General features: G+C 43.0%; 1 protein-coding gene across 2 annotated transcripts in view; it reads right to left on the reverse strand.

Moving 5' to 3' along the window:
- Positions 1 to 24,889, reverse strand: part of CDH7 (cadherin 7) — a 118,822-nt gene extending 93,933 nt beyond the window's left edge. For both annotated transcript variants that reach the window (XM_066353040.1, XM_066353041.1), the window contains exons 1-2: positions 24,854 to 24,889; positions 12,693 to 13,099 (exon numbers count right to left, since the gene is read on the reverse strand). In XM_066353040.1, coding sequence (XP_066209137.1) covers positions 12,693 to 12,902 — 210 coding nt within the window. In that variant the 5' untranslated portion in view covers positions 12,903 to 13,099; positions 24,854 to 24,889. The remainder of the gene's footprint in view (positions 1 to 12,692; positions 13,100 to 24,853) is intronic.
- Positions 24,890 to 27,518: the final 2,629 nt, after the last annotated feature.

Genomic DNA, 27,518 nt, shown 5'->3' on the forward strand with positions numbered 1-27,518 from the left:
GGGGAACTGATGGACCGGTTATAAATTATTAAAGTTTAATTCTGAGCACAGCACCTGAGATCCTAGGCCATCCTCATGAGCAAATTAGAAATGGAGGCATGGACACATGGGACAGACTGACAAGCTGTCAGAGGGAGGCAAGGAGTGCTGGGTGAAAGAGGTGAAAGGATTAGGAAAAAAACATACACACAAACACACACACACACACACAGATCTATCTAGGAAGATAAACAGTATAGCAACAGCTAGAGGGAGAAGGGTAGGTGGAGGCGGACAAAGGAGGGAGAGTGAGGAGGAAAGAGACTTTGCTCAGGGCAATGGATGTGCACTTCCTGGTGCAGGTGTTTTATTGAGTTGTGCACTTGAAACCTGTACCCCAATAAATTCAGAAAACAGGGCAATAAGCATGACCAGGCGGTGGCACAGTGGACAGAGCATCAGACTGGGATGCAGAGGACCCAGGTTTGAAACCCCAAGGTCTCCAGCTTGAGCATGGCATTATAGATATGATCACTTGGTCACTGGCTAGAGCCCAAAAGTCACTGGCTTGAAGCCCAAGGTCACTAGCTTGAGCCCAAGGTCACTGGCTTGAACAAGGGGGTCACTCAGTCTGCAGGAACCCCCAGTCAAGGCACCTATGAGAAAGCAATCAATGAACAACTAAGGTGCCGCAACGCAGAATTGATGCTTCTCATCTCTCTCCCTTTCTGTCTGTAACAAGAAAAAATAAATAAAGGGAAAACAGAGTAATAGAGATAAGAAAAAAAGAAAGAATGATACACACACACAAAAATAAAGCTTAATCCTAATCCTCACATTTTGGGACACCAGAAAACAGCACAGCTAACTGTCAGGACAGCAGTGAAGAAGACAGACAAAGTATTGGAGTGGCAGATTGCTTCATCTTTTTAAGCATTCATTTTAAACAGTGAAGTGAAGAAAAAACATTTTAATACTGAAATGTTAAGTCAAGCTCCTAAAACTCCGAGCATACCGAAAACCCACTGTCTCCTCGCGTCAGCGCTCACTAAGCGGCCAGGACGGGTCCAGGCACCAACCCGTTTCCATGCGGAGCTCACTCCCTTTGGAAATACTCTCTCCTTTTCCACTTTATTGTGTGCTTTACAGTAGTGCCCGCTCTTCAGACTGAGCACAGGCTCCGGAGGTTATTACTGTTGTTCCTGTCTCACCAGAGAATGGAACAGGAGAGGAAGTTACTGCCTCGGAATCCCACCACTGGGGAGCGGTGCAGGCGGTGCTCCAGTGCAGCCCATTGCTTCCGGGAAACCGTGGGTCCCCCGAGGCCTGCCCTAAGCCATCCAGGGACCTGAGGCCACCTGCTCACCCAGCAGGGAGACAGCACAACCAACCCCTGAATTCGGAAAAGGACCAGAGCAGATGAGCTTGAAAGCCCCGAGCAGCTCTCTCATCTTTAAGAAAGGAAAGAATATCACATTTTATTTTTGATGAAAATATTTGATATTAATATGAATATTTAGATTTCAATATTAAGGGCACATAGAATTTGAAAAGAAAATTATTATATAGGAGAATGTGTATCTCAATCAAAATTACATCAAATACTTTAGTATTATTATTACTTCAGTTTTGCTAAACAGCAACAGGGATTGTTGCCTGACAAAATAACGAACTGAACGATCACATGACTGCGGAAGCCTTGGACGTGACTTACACCCCTTCCTCCTTAAGCTGCTCTTTCTCCCACGCACCCCGGGCTCTACCCAGAAAGCAGTTAAATGCAAAGTGCGCTGGAACCCCAGGCTTTAGCAGTGTGCCTCGCGTTTGCAGAAATCAAACTGAAACGTAAATCAGAAGCCACAGTGTGACCAGTGCAGCACCGAGAAAACAATGCACGTGACGAGATACACATCATTTGAATATTGGTTTCCTGAGTTGTGGTCATGAATTTCACTGTGAAATCTCAACCGAATCTGAAGGAGAAGACACTTCCTCCTCTGACCTAATCCCAGACTCTTCATCCATTGGTACCTATTTTCCATTGTCTATTGTACTCACGTCTCCAACAAACAACCTCATCAATGGGAAAAACACTCCTGTTTCAGATCATTACACACCACAACTGCTCTCGGAAATTCCCTGAGCACAGCTGTTGTGCCGTAGGTAAAAGCCTGGGTGCAGATGTTCTAACGAGCAACCGAAAAGATAACTTATCACACTATGTTATACTCATCTTTATAAACAAAACAAAACAAAACCAAAAAAACACTTTCCAAGGTTTGAGACATGGCTCTATTTCTTTGCACACACCGTGTATGATGTTAACATTGCAAAGATGCTCACTATATGCTATGGCCACGTGATCATGCTCATCTAATCCATTAGTATTTTTTAACTAGTGATGGCTTCATTTTCTTAGATATTATTACATTGAATCCCTGTGAATGGGCATTACCAGTACTGATTTCTCCTGAATAAGCAAAATTCATTTGCCACCTAAATTCCGTTCTGTTATGATTCAAAGTTGAGAAAATTATCTAAACTGAGCCAGGGACGGAGTGGGATGTGAGATACAGAACTGCGCAGCTCAGATATGTGATTTCTTCTTCATTTCAAAGGACCCAGTGCAGAATGTGTCATCTACTCTCCACACACATTCTGCTCCACCATGTACCCGTAAATGACTCACAAATCAGAAAAGCCTAATTTCAGCATGGTTTGAACAACGTCACTACTGATCATCACACGTCTTTCAAGCTTACATCTGTTGAGCATTATGCATGTGTTGTTGTCCAAATCACGATTGTGTGTTTTCAGTTAAATACCTTAAAAACATGTCAGCATTTTAACTAAGAAGATTAGTAAACATTCGGGGGGGGGGGCATTCTTATCAGATAACTGTGCACTGTTTACATACAGAACGGGCTGGAATGACATGAATCATTTGGTTGGCGTAATTGCCACTCCTGTAACATAGCCCCAGCCTGAGCGACTGCTCTTCCCTGTGTGTCTCACAGAAGACGAGATTCTAGCTTAACTAGAAATGTAGATGGCCTCAACCTCCTGTCTTGCTTTTTACCTTATATCTTTGGGGGCTCCCTCTTGTTTGTGTGGTGACAGGACAGAGGTTAAGTCCCAGGTTCTTGGCCCGAGAAATCCTAAGGCTAGTTAAGTTCAACATTAATATTTTCTTGGCAATTTCCTTTTTTCTGGCTGCTATTTCCTGGGAGGTGTTCTAGACCTTCCCTTAAATGTTAACAATGAGGGACAAAAGGAAAGAAGGCCAACTGTGGAGCCCATCAGCATCCAGCCAACCTCCCTGGGTCCACTCCAGCTCATGGAATACGGTTCTGCAGTGCAGGGCCAGTCTACTACGTATACATGGTCCCTTATTTTTAAAATCTCTTATGGGATGGGCTAATGGTCTCCACTTACTGGAAAGTTGCTTGTATCAGTTCAAACTCCTTGCATGCACTATGATATTGCATATATCACAAATTAAAAATTGTTAAAGGAGATTTTGTGTGTGTGTGAGTGAAGAGGGAGGCAGAGAGACAGATTCCCACATCCACCCAATCAAAATCCGCCCGGCAAGCCAACTAGGGGTCAATTTTCTGCCCATATGGGGCCGTTGCTCTGTTGTAACTGGAGCCATTTTTTAGCACCTGAGGCAGAGTCCATGGAGTCACCCTCAGCACCTGAGGCCAATTCGCTTGAGCCAATTGAGCTATGGCTGTGGGAAGGAATAGAAGAGGGGGAGGGATGGAGAAGCAGATGGTTGCTTCTTCTGTGTGCCCTGGCCAGGAATCAAACCAGGTGTATCCAAATGCCTGGCCAATCCTCTACTGCTGAGCCAACTGGCCAGGGCCAAAGGATGATATTTTTAAAGAAGTGAAGAAAAGTTCTAAGCATTTTCTTTCTTTTTCAAACTCTCAGTAGTATGTTCTTTTTGCACACCCTATCCTGAAACTTTCTGTTCTAGGATATATTTCTAATACTTCTATATCCAGGCTAAATATCATTTTCATCTCTCCAATATTACCATTGCTAATTATTCTAACTAAAATCAGTTTCAAGATTTGTTAAATTTCAAGAATACATAATGATTTGGGAACCATGTGCATCTATTCCTTCATGAATACATGCCTTTTAAAAAGTAAAGGTTTCAAGAACATATGTTAAAAGGGCTTGATCATAATGTAACTGAACCTAGTTCTTTGCAGGAAAACAAAATATTTTCATAATCCCAAAACATTTCAAGATATTCTTCAGAAATTTCCTTTCCAGAATTGAAATAATCATCCAGATTTGCTTTTTAATTCTTCTGAATTACAGCTCTAATGACTGTTGCCTCACTCTACTCATTTTACTTTCAAATGCATCTATTACCTCATCTCTAATATAAGAGCATCTTTTTTAAGTCACAAGGCTTTGCAAAGATTTAAGCCATATTGATTATGAAATACAAATGTTATAGGCTCTAAATAAATCATTAGGAGCAAATGTTACTACTAAATCTTTTGAAACATTAAATATAATTGTATTCACTGTTTAGATCCCAGCTCTCTTATTAATATATTAAAACGTAACACCTTAGATGACATTCTCCCCAGATACCTCTTTTACCTTAGCTGACTGTATCTTCCAAAACAATGTTTTATTTATAATTATGAGGGTCATATTGTTGAGACACACTACATAAAATGATGGATATTACTTGAAGGTGTTATTGATTTCAATTTGACCTGCATTTCAGATAACACACTCTTCATCCTCAAAGTGGGCAGTGGACCTTAACGACTCATGTGATGCTTCCCCCTCAAACCAGAGCTGTGTTACCCCCAACCCGTAAGGACAGTTTAGATTTTAAAACTTTCAGACATGCTTTTTCAGTAGAGGAACCTGGCAGACACTGCCTGACCCAAGGGATGAAAGTCAACATCATTATAGATGAGTCATACCGATGTCCTATACCTCCTGACAAGATGCAGCCAGAAGGACATAGCATCACTTCCTTGGTGATCTGGCCAACACTGTATCACCTGAAACGCATACACTAGAGGAAGAAGCATGGGACCAGCCCAGGTGGTGAGATGCGCTACCACACTGCTGACCAAGAATGACAATGAGCAAAAGACTGAGGAACTACCCCAGACTGAAAAGGCTATGGAGACAAGACAGAGTCAGGATGTAATTCTAGGCTGGCTCCTACCAGAAAGCCACTTCATTGTAACAAATGGAAAATCTGAATACAACTGCTGATTGGTAATCTGGATCATACCAATGCTCATTTCCTGGTTTAAATAACATTTAGTCTTGTAAAATTGACATTGGGAGAAGTTGGGTTCTAAAATAACACTTTGCAACTTATTTGTTAAGTCTGAAATTATTTCAACATAAAACATTTAAAAATTCTACCTACTGATCTCCATTTTGCCAATGAGAAGAGAGAAATTAGAGGATTGTTAAAATACTGAGAAACTTGCAAGTCTAACCTCAGCTTTCTATTTCCTGATAATTCCCCAATATAAGTGTCCCCTAATTTAGTTGTAGCATACTGTGTCCTACTTTCTAAGAAGATATTTTTTTGTTTTGCTTTGATGTAAGACTATTAAAGAATTATGAAATCACAGAGGTATTTTGTATATCCTCATACAAGCCTTTGTTCACAGATCCATCAATATATCCCTCCATCCGACCCACCTCCACAGATGTAAACTAGCTTAGAACTCACTGCTTTGCATCGCCATCTGGTTACCTGAATGGCTTATCAACGAGACTGAATTTTATGGAGAAGAGTGTTTCCTTTAAACCCTCCCATATAACACAACACCCCTCACAGAAAAGGTACCCGGTAAGTACTGAAAGGAGATAGGGAAGGGGGACGTCAGTGAACACGGGAAATGACAAGCAGAACCGCGTGCAAAAGAGAATGCGTGGGCTCCAGAGTAAAGCGTGTTTATACAAACTACTGTTTCTCTCCAGTGCACACCGTCTCTGTGACAGATAATCAATATAAATCATACAAAAATCATGCCGATTAGGGTGGAATTTCTCCCACTAGAGTACTTATCCATCTATGCTTGAGCCAGCAAAGGCTCGGTGGCTGTCCTGCTGTTTGTCTAATTCCATCATTTATCTTGGGGAGTTACAGAAGCTGCCGTAGTTTCTCTGACTTTGTTTCCATGAGCACTACATACAGAGCCTGTCAGACAATCCAACAATTCCACTGCACGTGCTACAGAAAGGCCCAATGCCATCATTTTAGTTTATTTCCTGTTCTGCATTTACCATCTCAACATAAACACAATGTAAAAACACCACTAGGATAGGCATTAAAAAATTTTTGTTTTTGTTTTCCCCATCACTATATGTGTGACAAGTGCTTACAAACACAAAGAAGAGTTAAACAGGACAGCATTTTCAATGACTCTGAGCAGCATAGACAATCAGAAACTTCAGAGCCAATCTAGATGATCTAACTAGTTAAACTGTATTTAGGTTCATAACAGTAAGCCGCCTCTCCTCCAATTTTTAGTTAGGTAGCCTCCCCAGATCAAGCCTTCAGGAATAATAACCTTCATTTCTAACCTAAGACAACTTGGAAGAGAAAATGAGGAAGAGTAAACTGAATTAATGGTAGGTTTTTGCATTTTGGTGGCAAAGTTGGATGTATCTGATTTTTTTGTTATGTTTGTCAAGAAACAAAACAAACACTGAATTGTTGATTTTATGTGGAGAAAATGCACTGAATACCTTCAAGCTACACTGGAGTATTTATTGGAAGGGCTAAGAAGAACTACCAAGAAGTATTTCTAAAAACCTGAATTTATTTACTTCCCGCAGAGCTCATCCATGCCCAAACTCCCTTTGAAGTCCCCAGGAGTTTCACATTTCTATCCCAGAGTAACATGAGCAAGGTCTTCACAATTCACTGTTACTATAAGGATATCATGAAAATCGATTTCCTATTCATACAGAGGGAAAGCACGCTGTCTTTCTTCTCAGATTGGAGCCAACTTTAGGGAATCTACATATCGAGCAGACACTTCTGTTGGTTTTTTCCTTCCAAAATTGATGAAACATAAAATTCTATCATGATGGCTATGCTCTCCTATAACTAAGTAAAGAATATTTGGAACTTGCTGTTTTCTTCCTGTGTGTTTCATATAACTCTGCCCAGTTACGGAATCTAATGTCTGCCTCAATATGTTTAGCATTACCTGTTTTCAGGATGAGCAGTTCTTTCCTGGAGCCCTGAACACCACCTTAGTTATCAGGGGACAGGGCCCCTCTCGTGGTGAGAGTCCGGCTGAGGTGCAGCTCCATGCACCGAGAATGCCCCCCGGCACTTATGCTGACACTTAAAGTGGAGCGGTTACCTTGCTGGATTTCCATAGATTTGATCTGGATGGGGGTAACAGGAATAAATTCTCCCTGCAGAAGTAGGGAGGAAGTGGGCAGCGGCAAGGAGGACAAGAGTGAGGTTTGCAGACGGTGGCAGAGACACGAAGCCCTCATTTCGGGGAAGTAACGGCCTGCAGTACAGTCACCGGCTGGCAGCCCGGGAGGTTGGGACAGATGAAAAACACTCCTACCCCGAGCCGAGCCTGGCTGGGTGAGCAGACCAATTCTTTTCTTGTCAGATGGTTGGGGACATAACGGTGAGGAAAAAGACTGGACTTAGACAAGTACCATGGAAGTCAAAGAGGGGACTGTGAACTACTAGTTCCTAAGTGCTGCTGTGACAGTCCCAGTGAGACAAGAAAGGACTCCACACCACTGTCCCTATAGAAGGACAAGGGAACAGGCATGACAGTAACTGAAAAACACTCTTAGGGAAAGGCGCCCTATTATCCTCTAACACAGAACTCCATAGAGCCTGGTGCCTATAGTTAATAATGCTGTATCACATATATGGAAGTTGCTGAGAATAGATCTTAGTTCTCATCACAAGGAAAAATATCTGTCACTATGTATGGTAATGAATGTCATCTAGACTAAGTGTGGTGATCATTTCATTATATATACAAATATTGACCTGGCACAGTGGATACAGCTTTGGACTGGGACACAGACAACCCGGGTTCAAAACCCCAAGGTCGCAGGCTTGACTGCAAGCTCACCAGCTTGAGTGCAGGGTTGCTGGCTTGAGCATGGAACCATAGATATGACCCCATGGTCGCTGACTTGAGCACAAAGGTTACTGGCTTGAAACCCAAGGTCACTGGCTTGAGCCCAAGGTCGCTGGCTTGAGCAAGGGGTCTCTTGCTCTGCTGTAGCCCCCCAGTCAAGGCACATATGAAAAAGCAATCAATGAACAAACTAAGTTGCCACAACAAAGAATTGATGCTTCTCATCTCTCTCCCTTCCTATCTGCCTCTATCTGTCTCTCTGTCTCTGTGACAAAAAATAATAATATATAATATATACAAATATTGAATCATTATGTTGTAAGCCTAAAACTAATATAATCTTAGATGTCAATTATATCTCAAAAAAATAGAACTCCTTCAGGATAATAACTAAGGACTCTTCCCTTAAGTCTATAGCTTTAGAGTCAGCAGTTTAACTTATATAACAAGAACATGGTGGGATGTCAATGAACAAGGTCAGATTCTAACACAGTCCAGAAGTCCATGCTCTGGAGAGCTCTGGGTGAAAGTTCTAGAAGCACTCCTCTTTCAACAAACTATTCTACTTTAGTCTTGAGTTATCATGTTAAATAAACCCAGTAAATTGGCTTAAAATAGTAAGACCAAAAGTCACCTTGTACCTTCATTATCCTCAATGTCTTAATGACCAATGATCATTTATCTGTTTATCCCACTGGCCACCAGCCATTCCCATGGTTTCCAAATTCAAAGGTCTAAAAAATATATACATATATGATTTCTGTGGTATTTGAAATCCCTGTGCTGAAGGATAGAATAATTCACCCACTAACTAGTATACTTTGTCAGTGTCTAATCTTTCACAAACAACCAAAGATGATGCAAATACAATATAGATCATTCCTCTAATTAACTGCAGTAAATTTAAATATTACTTAGTTCATAAAATAAGATCTGCTTTCATCTGAAGGGTCACAAATAGAATATTTGAGATATATCCCAATAGCTTATCCATAACTCAGTTAATTTATAATTGGTATGCAATGAAATAAATAGAATGCCAAAATTAATTGAATGTATCATATTTTCCAAATATTTTTATCTCAGTTACTTCCGGGATGAGATTTGAAGTGTAGATATTATTATTCCTATTTTAGAGACAAGAAAGCACTTGTGCAAAGTTACACAACTTGTAGGAAGTGACAGAGTCAGCAAGCAAACTTGAGTCACTATGACTGACACACCTTGTACTTGTCCATTATGTGATTGAACTGTCATGTTTATCAAGGTCATCATTTATATTTTTCCAAACAACCTAAGAAACCTTATTGTGTCAGAAAGACTAAGAGTCTGGCCATCTAACCAGTGTAGGTAAAATGCATGTCTGTGACAAGTAAGGGTTAGCTTCCTTCTTTCCTTCTCATAATGGCCTGCTCATCTATTCATCCACCTGTTCATCCCTACTTTTTAATTCTTGCTGTCCTGTAAAACTTCTGGCTGGTCACAGTCACTACCTCCCCCAACTTAGAAAAAGAGGAAGTACACCTACTCTACATACTCAAGTGAGTGTCTTTTTTTTATTATTATTATTTATTTTTAGAGAGGAGAGAGAGGAGAGAGAGGGAGAGAGAGAGAGAAGGGAGGAGGAGCTGGAAGCATCAACTCCCATATGTGCCTTGACCAGGCAAGCCCAGGGCAACCTCAGTGTTTCCAGGTTGACGCCTTATCCACTGAGCCACCACAGGTCAGGCTCAAGTGAGTGTCTTGAGGTCAAAGTTCTCATGCCTCCGCATGTTCAGATCACCAACCTGAAAAGTGTCATCTCGTCACCTCCTGAACACAGTTCTCAGCTAGTGTCCCTCAGCGAATACCAATCACTCCTTTAAGGCCTTGCATTTGTCTTTCTTGTCCATGAATTCTCTCTCCACCCACAACCAGCTACACTTGATCCGGGACCTCCCCAGTTGGAAACAGGACTTTGATCTAGACTTTGAAGGTTCTGCTTGACTCATCCCATGGAAGCACAGCCTTTTTTCTATATTCTAGTCACTTAAGAGGTTTGTTTTTTTTTTAAACCCATCTGCATCCAAACATTTTACTGTAAACGTCAGTATGGAAGTGCCCATAGACACCATGCAAGACAGAAACACAAACCTGTTTCCTGTCACATCAAATCTGCCCAGTGATCGTCTCTGATACATTGAAAAGGAAGCACAGAATATTTCTAGTTGCCTAATCCAGGAACCCCACAATTTCTTAGAAAAGCAACGACAACATTACCCAGTAGCTTCATATGAATTTGAAATATAAGTAACCTTAGGGACGTGCATTTTTATAAATTTAAATGGACTTAGGGATTATTTAGATACAATCCTTCTGAATTATTATATGAAGACTGTAGAACTTAAAAGAAGGGTACCTTTAAACTGAAGCTATGTGCATTTCAAAATGTCAATCCCACTCAGGAAATCCCACTTAAAACCAAAATAATGGAAATACTTCAGCTGTCTTTAGAAAATTGCACATTCTCACAAAAGTATGATTTCGCCTAATAACTACTAATTCTTTCTAAATCAGCTGATTATAAACCTCTCCACTAAAGTTTGATGAATTGTTAAATGTTCATTAAAAGTAGATGAAATTAAGAGCCAGATTCTTAGACAATAACAATGCAAAATGGTGATTGCTCTCACTCTGTTTACAAGAAAAAAATTAGAGAAATTGAGAGAGAAATTTAGTACATGTACACTATATTAAGATGGTACTATTAAAAATGTAGAATGGGCCTGACCTGTGGTGGCGCAGTGGATGAAGCGTTGATCTGGAATACTGAAGTCACTGGTTCGAAACCCTGGCTTGCCTGGTTGAGACACATATGAGAGTTGATGCTTCCTGTTCCTCCCCCCTTCTCTCTCTCTCTCTTTCTCTCTACCCTCTCTACAATAATTTTAAAAATTAAAAAAAATGTAAAATGGTCCTGACCAGATAGTGGCACAATGGATAGAGCATTGGACTGGGATGTGAAAGACCCAGGTTCAAAATCTCAAGGTCCCCAGCTTGAGCACAGGCTCATGAGCTCGAGCGTGGGGTCACTGGCTTGAGCATGGGATCATAGACATGGCCCTATGGTCACTGGCTGGAGCCCAAGGTTGCTGGCTTGAGCAAGGGGTCACTCGCTCTGCTGTAGCCCTCTGGTCAAGGCACATATGAGAAGGCAATCAATGAACAACTAAGGTGATGTAACAAAGAATTGATGCTTCTCATCTCTCTCCCTTCCTGTCTGTCTGTCCCTATCTGTCCCTCTCTCTGACTCTCTCTATGTCCCTGTCAAAATATAAAATAAAATAAAATAAAATGTAGAATGGCTATGAAGAAATATATGTGCACACAAAGCACTTGTGTGCTTACATCTCTTTTCTTATTGCAGAAAAATGCAATGACTTGGCTTAAAAAATACTAATTCATGTCCTAAAAACCTTGCATATAATCAAATCCTTTTCTTTACAATAAATGTCCATCATTATTTGTAAACTGTAGAGGCAGGCAACAAAAAGAGTAAATATAATACAGATTACCTTGAGTTATGTAGACACCTATCAACAAAACTAATTTTTTTACCCTTACTTAAGGTGTGAGCAAATGAAAACATGACCCACAAAATTAAGAGCTAGGACTCCTCCTCGTACATTCAGAGTTGCAAATTCCCTCATGGATAAATTTATCAGCTTTATCAGGAATAGACACGTAAAACTGACAAAGTGAAAAGTAAAGTGTCAGATGTTTGAGTTCTCGTCAAAATGCACTCTATTTAGAAAACACTCACCACTGCTCATCACCAAATTGAGAAATTTGGGAATTCTTTACAAGCATGACACGACCAAACCTGCAGCACACTAGGAGCTTGTCAGGATGAGGGCCACGCTTTCAACGTGCCCTTGACTCTAGGAGACACTCAAAGAAAAACTCCTGCCCAGAGAGTCACATAGAAAATACCTGTGAAAAAGAAAAGCTCAGCTATCAAACACATGCAGCACAATCTGCCCAACCCTGGGCTAAGATCACGAATAACTGACTCCTGTTTACATTCTTTTTTTTAATATAAAAGGCAGTTTTAAAAAGCAAATGTTTAAAAACCCATCCAAACCAGACTGCCATAAGGAAAAGTGGGTTTGAACTGCAAGTATCAGGAAAGTATATGTAATTAGCATACAGTGAGTGCAGGCATCGTTTACGTAGCACCGTCCCAAAATGCTTATAATGTCGCCTGGCGATAAAAATTTCACAGCTCTTCTCAGTTCATTAGTGAGTATTCTTGCTGTAGTTATAGAAATAATAGTTTTGCTCATGTGCCACAATCATGGTCACCCTGGCTTCCGTGGGATCCTCACCTGTTTCTACAAGTAAAGCCTAGATCCCTGTGAGGGTTCACTGTGTGACACTGTGGGTTACAATTTCAGAGTGGCTACCCAGGGTCAGACACGGCACAGACTGGTTCACAGGAGTGAGAGTCCTGTGTTTTCCAAACAACACCAGCAGGTCTCCATCAACCACAGACGTTCCCAAGAACCATTCACGCCTGCAAGACGCCGCATGCCCTACCTTTCCTACATAGAGCGGGTCGGAGCCCATGTATTCCTCCAGCACAAAGAACTGGTTCCACACCCAGCTGCGCTTGGTCCGTGGCCGCCCCGACTGGAAATAGGGCTTTGACCGGGACCTCGAGAGTTCTGCCTGACTCATGCCCGAGAAGCACAGAAACAGGGCGATCAGCGGCAAGAAATGGCAGAACTCCACTTTGCCCAACTTCATCTTTTTTTTCTTCTTTCTTCTTCCTGTGTAAGAAAAACACCTTGACAACAGGAAAGGCACAGTTCCAGGTGGCTTCGCAGCTCTTGCCTCCGGCAGGGTGTCCGCGAGGAGTCCAGAGATGATAATTTGTGGAGTGTTTGACTGGAGTAGGTCACCGCTGCTGAAGAGCCTCCGCCAAGGAATGGTGTAAGGGGTGCCTGGCGGGACAGAGAGATGGGTTAGAGTCCGAAACCAAGACACAACTCTGCACTTTCGTTTTCTGTCTTCGTATGGATCTGCCCAAGGTGTCATCATATGGATAATCGTTAAAATCCAAATCACGAACTTAGGTGGAGATTTGCAAGACCTGTCACCATATTTGTAAGTTGCATACATCCTGCCAATGCAGAATTATGCTAATTCCATAATGTGACCTTAACAGTCTGTTTCCTCTAGGGCTTCCACTGAAGTATATGGCTATTGAACGCAAACAGAGCAACATCAGTTTTTTAAAAAAATGCTTTAATGCCAGTCTTTCCTCATCTCACTTTTTATATTTCATGCACTGGTATTAGACTATGAAAGCCAAGCAGCTCAAAGTGGGGATTTAAGTGAATGGCAGGGACATATGCTGGTTTAAATCTCTTCTGGGAAACTGGGAAGAGCAAGAAGCATGAGGTGCTTCAACCCCAGCTGGCTGATTTAGAGTCACAGAATGCCAGGTGTTTTGATGTGCTCTAATTTGATTGAGATCAACTGAAAAGCTCGGTCATGTCCACCTCCCACCCTCCTAACTCATTGTCATGGATGCTGTGTAGCAGTGAGGTGATGCTGGTCACCGCAGTCATGCGCGACTCCACAGATACTGACTGAACTCCGCCCGGCCTGGCTCCTGCATCCGGCATGGTAGTGCCTTCCCCCAGACACTTCGATGGGCCGATGGGCATGTCGTTCACTCTCCTAAGAGGGGTGAGGAAACTCAACTGTATTCACGAACCCCCTTCATGGCTGGCATGCAGCACAGGAAACAAAACAACAACACAGCTTTTACCAAGGTATACTTATTTCCATCACAGCATTCTGATTGTGCAAGAGACAGACATAAAACAAACTTCCAAACATACTCCAAAACACAGAGGGATGGGGATTTGTGATAAACTGCTTGCTTAAATCACTTTGCTGCACTGGGATTTATGAATTCATGTGGCTAGCAATAAGTAAATCAAAAACAGGATAATTAAGGTGAAAGACAGACATTCACTTATGTTGGGCGGAAGAGAGGAGAAAAGTCCAGTTTTAAGAACATGAAGCCAAAACACAGCTTCCCATCAAAGCAGGAAAGATACTGTCTTTGTATTACAAGCTTTCCCTTTTCTACCTGTCTCTCCTGTAACACAAGTGTGTTACTCAGACAACGTCCGACAGTCAAATTGTTCATACAAAATGCCGTGTAAGTAGAAGAAAGGTGAACTTTATTAAATATGCTGGAATAGCCCACACATCTGGAAGCAGGGTGCACTGACTTGGAGCTCCACGCAAGTAAACATAATTCCTGTTAAAATATGCCAATAAGGCTTTGAAACTGCAGCGGCATTGCGAAGAATGCAGCTACCACCTGCAGAACGTGCAGCTACTTGATGTATGCTGGGGACCACTGGGAGGAGTAAACCATTATGGGAGCCCACCAACTGCAGTCTGCACAGGGAACCCACCTCCCCAATTCCAGATCTCCCATCTAAGGAGCAAAAAAGGCCTTGGTGCACTTAGAAACCACTCTAGACTTAGAATCATAAACAAGAAGTAACTTGTGTCAGGTACTGATATTCCGACATAGGTCCCTCCGTGCAGTTAAATGGTCGTTGTAGGCGGGGCTTGAGCTAACCTCCCAGAAACAGGTAACCTGCTTACACTAGGCAATGGTGCAGGCAAGACTGTATGGAATGGTCTAGGATGCACCAGGAACTAGTCAGGACCTTGGGATGAATGGCTTTTAGTAGCAACAGCTGTCAGTATGGCAAAAGGCACAGTCACATGGCTTCTTCATGCTAGTGGTGGCCACCAAAGTTCCTGGGGACAAGGAGGGCTGGATTAGCGTGACGGAAACAGGACTGAGACTGGTTTCCGAAACCTGAGACCCACGAACATCTCCAACTTCACCCTGCCCCTTCCTCTAGAGCAGGGGTCTCAAACTCGCGGCTGTGCGACCCGCCCACCAATTTTGTGCGGCCCGCAGACTAATCAAACTTCATGGATTAATCTGCGGGCCAGTCTGCGGGCCGCACAAAATTGGTGGGCGGCCTGCGGGCCACGAGTTTGAGACCCCTGCTCTAGAGAGAGTAAATTTTCTCATAGAAACAAGGACAGAAGTACTTTGATCCCTAAAACAAACAAACAAACAAAATATAATGGGATATAGCTAAATTATATTACTCGGGCTACTTTTTGGACTAAGGGAGCTTGATAACATTGTTTGGTAGGAAAATATATCCAACTTCTAAAACACTAAGTAGCCAATGAACTTTGGGAATTCAAAGGAATTACTATACCCACACCCTGGTAAGGACTAGGTGATGTGTCCAATAAAGACAAATCCTCAAATCCTGGGACTGTCATGTCTTGGCTATGCAATCTTGGACAAGGCATTTACAGTCTAAGGAAGGTTACCTGCAGAGATAAAGCCTCGAGTTTCTCACTTATAAAACAAAAATAATAAAGGCATCTTCCACATAATGGGACTAAATAAGCCAAGCATGAAAAGTTGAGGCTATGTGTCTAGCACAACTAAAAACACTGACATAGAGCTGCTGTTTTTATTCTAATCATGGTACTATTTTTCTGTTGGAGACTAATTCTGTTAACATGAGTTGGGAAAGTGATGGTCAGTTTTCATTTTAATACTGTCTCTGGTGAAATGATCTGGACAACTCTTACACTGAATGGAAACAGTCTTGATGTTTCTAGCCAGTGCCAAAGAATGAGCTAGATCATAAACCAAAACAAGTCTAGATGAATACAAACTATGGCATCAAAATCCTCCACCCCACCAAAAAAAAATTAACAGGAAAGCAATTTTCTAAAGGCATGTCCTCTGTAATTTTTATAAGACTGGTATCAGAATCGGGGAAATTTATCTCGGCTCACTCTGGATGTCCCCTGATAAGGAGGAGATCACACCTAACTGGGACTGGGGACAGGAGCACTGGGTCTTTGTCTTCAACCCCACCCCCTTTCTGGAGGACCTTGGGTCTCTCTGGAGTTTAATTTTCCACATTTGCCAAGGAGGGAGCTGAAGTCAATTATCTTTAAAGTCTGTTTTTTACAGGTCTTACTTTTATGCTTTTGACACTTAGAGAGATTTGATTTTTTTTGGCTTTTCTTAAGCTGTGAAAAAGTGTGCATTGTTAATAATTACAGTTAAAGGGTAAGAAGATTTAGAAATTCATGGCAAATATGAAGGAAGTACTTGGCACGTTTATGAAATGTAGCGTGAATTTTGACATGAGATGGTTCCATGCCTATTCTTGCCTTTTAAAGATTGTCTTTCACACACAACAAGATTATGGATGAATCAAACTAGCTGGAACCTCTCAAAGAAGTGAGTTCCTGAGCATGTCATGGGCTGCTTCACAGTAACTATACAATGACTTTGCATGGCATTGATGCCATGTCTGTGGAGAAAGGGTACCTGAGCATTCTGTACTTTCCTATTTAAATCAACTAGTATTAATAAAAATCTTGGGCAGGCATGTCTTCTTTATCTCTGTATCAAGTATCTAGAACAGAGGCAGACACATAATTGGGATTCAGAAAAAAAAATAATTTAGGTCCTGGCCAGTTGCTCAGTGATAAAGTGTTAGCCCGGCGTGTAGATGACCCGGGTTTGATTCCCGACCAGGGCACACAGGAGAAGTGCCCGCATGCTTCTCCAGCTCTCACCCTCACCCTTCTCTCTCTCTCTCTCTTTTCCTCCTGCAACCATGGCTCGAATGAGCAAGTTGGCCCTCGGTGCTGAAAATGGCTCCATGACCTCACCTCAGGTGCTAAAATAGCTCGGTTGCTGAGTAATGGAACAGCAGCCCCAGGTGGGCAAAGCATCGCCCCATAGGGGGCTTGCCAGGTGGATCCTTGTCGAGGCGCATGTGGGAGTCTGTCTCTCTCCCTCCTCACTTCTCATTTAAGAAAAAAATATATAAAATACTCATTTGCATTATAATTAAACTACTTTTAATATGAAAACTCAACCATCTACACTGTCAAAACAAACTCCTTAGTTACTCTACTGGGTTGATGAGTCACAACCATTTTGAAAACAATTCCATTATATTTCTCTGTGATTCAAATATTTGTCAGGCTCTCGAACCAACTGTTCTTTAACTTTCTTGAAGGTCTAGGAGAGTGTACAAGAACACTTTAACTGGCTTTGTGTGTATCATTGGAAGATGAGATTCTCTTTCAGAAGGCAGATACACACCTCTTACCATACCCTTTGTGGAGTGCACTTGTAAGCCTGGGAAATTCTATGAACAACTATGACATGAGTGGGGGTGTTTCATCAGGAGGTCCTCAGTATTTCGGTAATTACTGACTCTGCCCAGAACATGCACCCTCCATAAAAGGTGAGATGCCCCGCCTCCTTCCTCATCAGGCACCCCCAAATCCTTCCCTTCCTTTTCAATCTTTACCCTGAAATCTGATTTTCAAGGTAAAGACCAGTACTTTCAACCCAGCCCCTCCTGTGTTATGATATCATGAAAGAAGCGAATGGCCCCGACCCGTTAGAAAAAACCTCCAGTTGTCTGTGATCATTAAACAGAAATAACCAGAACTTGAGAATTCCTATCGCATGACCCTCCAAACTTCCTATCTTCTGACATATAAAGGTATCACAGTATGTTGTATATTTAAATGAACTTGAGAGCACACAATCCATCACAATTGTTGACTTTTTTCATAGTGGGTTCAATATTCCTTCATGAATCTGAGCCCCAAAGCAACAGCCTGCACACTTCCTTCTTAGACTTCCAAATTGTTTATCTTCTTCCATTCCCTCACCCCTCCCCTAGCTGAGTGCTTAATACAGGTGCCAACAGTGGCAACTCACAACAGACACAAGCAAAGACCTCTGTACCCAAGTGGTCTTGTGTCTCATCTTGTTTTGAGTGACACAGCTCAGCAGAGTGGCTCTCTGCAGGGTTGGATGGCGGACCTGTTTGCTATTACTAGCTCAGGAAAAAAGACAGGGCGGAGAAATGATGTATGGCACATAGTTCAGGAAACTTCTGCAGATCTGTGTCAACTTCTAGACAGTTACAAATGGGTAGCATCAGAACTCTGAGGAGGAACCAGGAATAGCTTATGTCTGAGGAGAGGAGCGCTGAGAAGGAGCCCACCACAGATGGCTACTGGATTACCAAAAACTCTAAAATAAAACGATCTGTGCAAGGTTGAAAATGTGTAATTTCTGCTCAGATATCTTAAAGCTAAAACTTGGATTTGTTTTTTATTATTGTTTATAACATTTAATAGTTTTTCAAACAAAAAATACATGGAAGTCATCACAAGTAATGCTGTGATTAGTACAACACACCTTAATTGAGAAAATACAAAATGAAAGCTTACAAAGAAAATTTTAAATTATTGAAGCACAAAGGAAAAAAAAAGAGGGGGTGAGAATCAGTCAAGTAGTTATTTACTAAATCAAGGTCACTTACTTGACCTGGAATCACTTTATCATGCTACCTTTAGCTCCAATGATTTTTTTCCAACTAGGTGGTAACAATTATTTCCAAGCAGACACGTGACTATTTGTTTAATCTTAACAGCTAATATTACTTTACCAAAACAAATTCATTCCTATAAGATTTTCTTGGATTTTTTACCGCACCTAACTCTGTGAAACCACTTCTAAAAATCAGATCAAATCACTCTCATGCTCTTTATCAAATGTTTTGTTCATACCTAAAAACAATGACTAAAAATTAATAACAAAAAATGTATTTATGAATCAGCAAACCAATAATTAATTACTAAAAGCACACATCTACCAGATCTTGTTCCATTTAAATTAAAGGCAACATGATAAAAACATGATGAGTAGCATCAATACATCATATTCAGCCACTCCATTCATAGACAATCACAAGCATAGTTTTAAACACATGCCTATTTACCAATTAACGTTGGTATGCTAAACTGCTGTTTAAAAAGCACCCAGTGCTAGATGCCTTCTAGAAGTAACTTGAGCTATAAAATATGATTATCAACTATAGTAAAATGAAATACGTTACTATCTCTGCTTTTGTGGCACTTAACTTGGAATGTGTTCTTGCAGTCCAATATAAGTAACTAATGGTTTATCTCAGTCAAAGTTTTTATACCATCACAGTGCCTCTAAATTATGGGCAAGAAACAGCTCTGCATGCCTGTGCCTCTGACGAGTATCATCAGAAATGGATCTTCTGAAACTCTTGAAATAGACTCCATCTGCATTTCAACCCTAACACTCAGTTTATTACCTGTTGGTCATACTGACTTCAGGAAGTTTTGCCTCCTTTAAAGATGAGTATAGTTCACAATTAGATGAGACAGGAGAGCCCCAAAACAAATTCAATACTATGCATTTTCTAGGAAAACAATGGCAAAAATATTTGAGGACTGTCGGCATGCTTGACAGAAAGCAATCCATGAGAATTAAAAAAATAATAATAATCCATAATAAATGACTGCCAAACACCTCCAGAATCTGACGTTCCCCCTGATGGTTGCTGGCTGATCTATAAAACATAATAGTATAAGACTTCATAGGGCTAACAATAACAAAATGAAAAAAAGAAAATCTTGCTGTTGGCCTACTGGGAAGAAACTGTCATTTCCAAGACTGCTTTGGAGCTGGACTACACTGGGCAAGCAACATATTTTTAATGAACCCTTAGGAAGGGTGAACAAGATCCACGCTTAGAAGCGTGAATGATGGCACTTCATTGCAGTGGTTAGAGGGCACTAGAAAGAAATGACCACTAATTTTAGAACAGCCTTCCCTTTACTCATTCTGTTGTAGAGTCGGGGAAGAGCAGCTTGTTCTTGTTGGACATTCCTTAGGTCCTAAAGAGTATGATCTAAAGTCAATGACAAGCCTGCCTCCTGGCTCATCCAATGTCTTCTTCAAAGACCTTCATTTGCCCTTGCTTTCCCCAGGACTTCTGCCAGCTGCCCCTGTGGAGGTCCTCGCTATGACTGATCTCTGTACACAGAGTTAGAGTTCTGTTTTATAATCAGAATAGTACCTGTCCACTGTTACCTTTATTTATTTCCATGGAATACATTTGGGGGAATGCAGAAAGGAGAAATGGTAACCTCCTCCCATGCATGAGGGATCACAGGTGCCCCTGCCACCAAGCGAGAGTCATCCAGGACGAGGAGCATTGTCCCCTGCAGTGACCCCTGCCTTCTGACAACGACATACAAGCTGGGTCGTTGAGGGCAGCACCTCCCGGGTAAAGAAGAAGGCATCAGTCCTGATGATGGGAATCACTCGGGTCTCCAGGGGTTCACGTTAGAGGGAACACCGTCAAGAAGTCCCCAGACGCACTGCTCATGACTGAGGCTTGTTCACGCGGTAGAACCACGGATGGATAACACATACAAATTGGAACAGATGTCAGGAAAACTCAAAGCTCTCCTGTCTTCTATATTAAGAACAAAACCAAAATCTACAGCCTCCCAGTGACATGCCCAAGGCCACACTGCCAGTTACTGATGGGACTAAGCATGTTTGGGTGCAAGAATCATGGAAAGTGTCTGGTAAATACTTCTCACTTGGATAGGAAAGTGCTTCTTAATTTATTACCTTTGGACTTTAGCAGCTTCTTTGAAAGCCACAAAAAGCAGAGTCAATCTCTCTGAAATTGTGATGGGACCATGAGTTTGAATTTTCAAAGTAGGAAATTATCAGGATTTCCATCCAGAGGGTCAGGAGGGCAGAAGAAGAAAATGGTGGAAGGATCTGTTCTTTAGGATTGTATGTCCACAGGTAACCAAAACAAAGTGAGCAGTATCCAACTTTAAACTTACATCCCCACCAACTTCTAAACAACCCCACTGATCAAAACAACTTCCTACTAGACAAGGACACTAGAGTAGTAAACTGTTTCGACTGAAATTTGGACAATTGCTCATCAATTGTTTTAGAAATAGGGTACCAACTGAGGAAAGTATCTTAGACTATAAGATTGTCTTTGCATGCTTATTTGGTTGTTTCTGCAAAGCTTACATTTGGAGATGACTCTCTTCTCCTGATATACTCATTAGAGTCATTCCAGATTTAATATCGCCATCTGTAGCTTCTAGCATAGAAATATACTATCATGTAAATTGTTTCAACTGTATACCGTTACAAGCTTAGCATTAACTTTGATCATTTTAATATTGATGAAACAGCGCTCTCCTTCTGTGCTGTAAAAAGGTGTGTGTGTGTGTGTGTGTGTGTGTGTGTGTATATATATATATATATATATATATATATATATATATATATATATTACATTTTAATGAGTGATGCTGGGGCCCTCTGGGATATGTGACTTCTCATGTAAAGGAAACTGTGATAAAATCCATTAGTTCCCTGGGTCAGATACCATTACAGCCACAAACCACAACCTTCTACCACTAAGTGGCCTAAATATGTAGGCAGGGGCCCCAGGAGTGAATCCCACAGGCTGGCGTTGGCGTTGGCCTCTGGAATCAGGCACAGTTTGAAAACTTCTCTGAGTGGGTAAGAGGGTCAATTTCAACTAAAGAGGAACAACCAGTGCTGGGTGAAAAGCATGAAAAAGAAAGTGGATAGTTTATAGTTAACTAGAAACAGGCTTGTCAATTAAAAAGAAAACAAAGTGACAAGGCACAGTCCTATTGAGCTACTTATATAACAACAAAGTGGCAAAACTGTATTTATAGGGTTTTCCTTTATATGTTTACAACATTTCTGAGCTGTATGGACTTTGAATTCTTAATTTACCCTTGCATTTAGGCAGAGACACGTGTGATGTCTGTGACTCCAGTAAAAGACACCCTGTTTAGGAAAACATGCTGCAAAAACAGCCATAAAGAGATCCCACCATGCTGATCCTCTGTAGTATAATCAGAAACGGACGTGTGGACAGACATCCACACATTCATCTGCACTGATCGTTTTGTTCAGTGAGGACTCCTGCAGGCGCAGGAGGAGGGGGGGGGGGTGTTGGCTGGGGTAGCTTTCTGCAGCACCGAGCGATTCCCAGAGGAGGCACTAGAGTACCGCCGGCTACGCAGCTGCCTCAGCTCCGCCTGCCTGTCAGAGGCTGGGATGTACACGCGCAGGATTTCGGTCATATGGCCTCCTTCCTTGTCCTCAGCTCCCCTGCATCACCCCACTTAAACGTCACTGATTCCTTCACGCCAAGGAGTCCCTTTTCAGCAGTGGACATGGTATTAGTTATTTTAGAAGTTTCTGAAACTCCCAATTTAAGCTAAAGCTTTTTGAAGCCTTCCAAGCAAGTACAAAACACTATGTGTGTGTTAGAGCCATGATGCAATACAAACCACTAATGCAATAAACACAAACCCTTACAAAACTGAGGCAGGTTGAAATCACGCATAAATATCCACAACACTAAGGCTGTCACGGTTCAGTACTTTCAGAAAGATTTCTAAAACATTTGCCGGAGTATCTGACTGGACACACAGATGTGTTCACTTCCTCACATCAGCATACATACTGAGAAGTTTACATTAGGTTTGCTCTCAAAGAAACAAACAAACAAACAAACACTACAATGTTGCATCCAGGGAGACCAGCAAAGACAGCATGCCTGAGGAGACACAGTGGGTTGATTTTTACATGTAGAAAGGCAGTATACTGACCAACACGGTATGCTCCCCACTCTCTCTTCTGCATTGGACACTAAAAATCAGTCAATTCAAGGGTAAACTGCAGTCACATAGATGCTCTACAGTTACCTTCTAGAAGAAAGGGAAAAGCCCAGTACTATTAAATCAATAAAAGTAGACTTAAGAAGAGTTGTGAGTCTGTCAGGTGACTGTTAACACAACTCTAATGACCCAATGCAGCCCTTAATTGCAATAATATCTCACGTTGTAAGTGTACAATGCACTTTTATTAAAGCTGCAGACCTCAACAGCTTTCAGCGGGGTGTGGGTCTGCACTAATCATTATTGGTCCCTTTATCTTTCTTTTCGCAGACAGACCTTCAGCTCACGTGATTAGACCAGGCTGCTAATGATGGGTGCCCCCTAACTGCGCCTGGCACTCCATTCCTTACTAACCGCTCACCCATAAGTGAGAAGGCCACACAGTGCCCAGTTTGACTATCTGCCTCAATTCTTTTCAGTTTTGATTCACACTCTTCCGAGTAGCCCTAAAAAGGAAGAAAAGGATTCTTAATGTATCTCCCCTTTATATATGTAACAAGAAAAGAGCTTGGGTAAAGAGTCTAACTGAGTTCTTTGGGAAAGAAGTAATTTTTGGTGAGTGACCAAAAGCTTCCAATGTAACTACTTTCCTTCCTTAGTTCTCCTGCCCTCCACTAACTTGTCTTCCTTCATAAAGACACACTGAAAAACCATTTAGATGTTGCTGGCAATATACTAGTGAAAAGTTTCCTTTAAAAAGGGGCAGGGCTTTGGGGTTGGGGGACACAATGCAATATGCAGATCATGTATTATAGAAATGTACACTTGAAACCTATATGATCCCATTAACCAAAGTCACCCCCATACATTTAATAAAGGGGGGTGATACTGGCCCTAAAATCTTTTAAAATACATGTCTTTTTGTGATGTTAATCTGATTTTTTAAATGCATACTTGTCACTAGCAAGTGCAATATATTTTCATGTTACTGATATGTTTCCACTTTACTCCTAAAGTTCTGTCTATGAGCTTGTGCATTAAAAATGATATTTACATCTGTCTGGTTCCAGGGAATATGAAGGTCACATTCAATTAGAAAACCTTTCCCTTAATAAATGATCTAATAAAGTATACATATTTCTTGCAAAATAAAAGGCGTTTTAAGTATATACAAGCTCCAATTTGCAGAACTCCAAAGCTATGAGACACCCAATCCTTGATGCTTTCTTCACCGGTTCCCTCTTGCCCACGGCTTGGGTGAACTCATAGCGCATCTTCACTCACCTGGACGGTATCTGAGACACCCTTAAGGTTAACGTTGTAAACCGTGCACCCAACAGAGACAATAGACCTTTTCTCGTGAATCCACACTGGGAGGTCGAATACCAGCAACCAGGCACCTGTGCCAGGTGCACCCACGAGGAAGTCCACGCTGCATTCAGTGCAGCAGCGCGCCCTTTCTCCAGCGCACCCCCTAAAAACAGGGGGTGATGGGGAAGCAAGACGCCCTACAGATGCACGGCTGCAGCTGAAGATTACAGTCAAAAGCAAAGCACCACGCTTACGCGAGTTCCACCTTCACGGGAGGAATTGGAGTCAGGCGCAGAGGGTAGGACTGACTCCTGCAAACGCAGACGCACACCCGGCGCCAGCATCAGACTGCTGCTGCAGAGCCTGGCAGCCCAGCCACGCGCACTTCTGCCCGCATCCATCCCAGGTTAAGGGGGACCCACTAGCGCTGTTCTCGGAGGAGAGCGATCCAGCCCGTGTTTACCGCTTCGTCTGGAGCGCGCCGGGTCTGCGCTCACCCCGGACTCGCGAACTCGAGTCGCACCCGGCATTGGCTAGCGCCTGCTCTCCGGGTCGAGAGCCCCAGCTCGGTCCACACGCTCGTCCAGCCTGGCGGAGCAAGTCCCACGGCCAAGCAGCAGTAACTTGGAGATGCCAAGGGAACTCCGCGCAGATGCCCTCGCCTGCTTTTCACTCAATGCCGAGTCCAACTCCCGAATGCGCACGGTGCGCTCTGCCTAGCAGTGCCGCCCAGCCCCCAGCTCCAGTGCACTCACCTGGGGCCTCGCTGCCCTCCCCGCGGCGTGAGGCGCCTGCCACCCGGCCCTTTGCATCCGAAAAGGCGCGCGCTCAGCAGCCGGGTGTCCGCGGGCGCTCCGGGCCCCGGTGCGCGCAGCTCGGTGCGCGGGGCGGACTAGTGGAGCCCGCCCCGTAACCGCTGCGTCTGACGGGATGCGGGTGTTGGCTCCAATCACAGCCCGCTCCGTGGGGCGTGGGGCACGGGGCACCGGGCTCCTGCCCGGCCGCCTCCGCTTGCTCCGTGTGGCCCCACCTGCTGCCCAGGGCGGCTGGGACACCTGGTCCGGGGCAGCGGGAGCGCGCGTCCGGAGAAAGGGCGAGAGGCGAACCCCGGAGACTGGGATGGAGGGCGCCCGGGCGAGAGATAGCGGAGCAGGTGAGGGTGATCAGAAGCGGCCACCAGCTGTCAGCGTAGTTTGTGGCCGGCTCGGTGAGCCACTGAGACTTGGGCACCTACCGGAAACACAGTGAAGGCTGTTGGAAAGGCAGCCGCTCAGCCGCCACGCGCGCACACACGAGCACGCACACACGCGCGCCCCTCCTCTCGCGCCCTCCTGACAGATCCTTACAGATGGAGTCATTTGCAGGAAAATCCAGGGGAAAGGGGGCAAGTAGGAGGGGCCGCAGTCCGTCCATCGCTCTGCGAGACATTTGCATCTGAAAGCGCCGGGCTGGAGGAGGGTTTGAGAATTTTTGCAGGCGCCTTCTCCTCCTCGCCTCCCCAACCTGTCCTGGAAGCCGTAATCAATTGAGCTCCTGAGGCTTGAAGGCAAAGTCATAAAACTAATCAGAACTTGCGTTTTTCTTGCGTGATAGTTTTGCCCTTTGGAAATCCTCGGACTGCCATAGTTCCAGTTTCTTGTAGAAAATTTTCTCTCCCGCTGGGCTTTCTAATGTAAAACTTTGATTTATGCGCAGGTGGGATTGAGGCCCCCTGGCCAGGTGGGGAAGGGGATCTGGCCATTTATTTAGGACACGACGTCACCGGTGGGGGTGAGCACGCTTTGTTTACCTCTGCCCTGGCGCTTGATTTCACTTGATGGCCAGGTGTTCTGTACTAGGTAGGGTTCGGGAAGATGAGTAGATCATCGCCAAGGACGTTATTTTTTTATCACTCTGCTGATGGCACTGGCCCTGCTTCTCTTAACATTCTGAACAGTGTGTCTTTGGGTACCTGTTATGTGAGCATCGACTTGCTTGAGGCAGCCAGCCCCCTGCCTTCTCGTTCTCTCAAGCATGCTTGCTCTCCCCTGCCTGACTGTGGCTTGCATGCTTCTTCCCATCTAGTTGGTATTTAAAACGGAATTGTGTACTAATCTGACAGGAAACATTTTCTGAGCTTCCATTAAGTTCCAGATATGATGCTTCTGCGTGTATTGAACAATGCTTCATTTTTAAAGGTATATCACCAACCCCAAGCCTCCCAGACTCCAAGATGGCCATTTCATGGTCCTCTTCCACTCAACTGTCAATCATCACCCCAAGTTAGAGTGTGTAGAACCGACCTGTTAATATCTTCTAGACATCATCTAGGATTCCTCATTATGTGTTTCTCTGTTTGGGCACTGTTATTCCTTGGGTATCCAGACATCACAGCTTGGCTTTGTCATTAAGGTCTCTCACATGTTTTCCTGTGTTAAAAAAGTTTAAAAAGGACAGATATATAGTGATGAAAAATGAGTTGACTTTGGATGATGAGCATATAACACAATCAACCGTTCAAATGCTACTGAGCTGTTTACCTGAAATCTATGTATTCTTATTGACCAATGCCAGCCCATTAAATTTAATTTCTAAGTAAATTTTTTTCTAATAACATACAATCTATAACTTTGCACTTGTCTCATTTTGTCTAATAAAATTGCTCCTGGGATGGGACCTATTGTTGCCTCATTCTGGACTGGAAATCTTCGGCTCACAGTGAATATTTGTGAGAGACATGAATGTTCATACTGTCAGCAATAATGTCACTCGGAACACATCAGCCTGTTTATAACCTGCTCACTGATCGCCTGAGCCTTACTTCTCCAGAGGACAGTCCTGTGATCAGGAGTCAGGCTATACATTTTCTCAAACTTTCCACAGTATTTCCTCTTCTAAGTTATGCCTCTGCATAAACGATGATCACCAGCTTGGGCTTCCATCTTGAACCAGATGTTTTCATGCTGACTAACTTTCTTTAAAAAGAAATCTTAAACCATAACCTTTACACAGCTTCTAGGACAGGTGAAATGAATTCAGTTAAGCAGAATGCTGCTTCTGGTCCCGGCTTAGTGAGCTGTTCATCCTAGAGGAAGGTTTAGGTTCCTCTGCGCCTGGAGGGAGGGCCAGGGGGGAAAAGATACAGACAATAACTGAGCGACCCACCTTTATCTGGGGAGGTCGCCATGGTCTCCCTCTGAGGAACTGGCACTGAAGCTGGGACATGATGATGAGAATGTGTTGTTTTGTGAAGATCTGAAGGAGAAATGGCTTGAGCAGAGTAAACCAGGGCAAACGTCTGCAGAAGGAAAGAGTTGGGTGTATCCAAAGAGCAGAGACCACTGTACAGTGGAGGTCAAGATGGGTCGTGCTGGAGTGGTGAGCGAGGGACAAATCTTGCAGGTCTGCTAGGTCTGGAATGTGTTTGTATTATATTCCTAG

This window comes from Saccopteryx leptura, chromosome 11 (genome assembly GCF_036850995.1).
Source record: "Saccopteryx leptura isolate mSacLep1 chromosome 11, mSacLep1_pri_phased_curated, whole genome shotgun sequence".
NCBI classification, from domain to species: domain Eukaryota; kingdom Metazoa; phylum Chordata; class Mammalia; order Chiroptera; family Emballonuridae; genus Saccopteryx; species Saccopteryx leptura.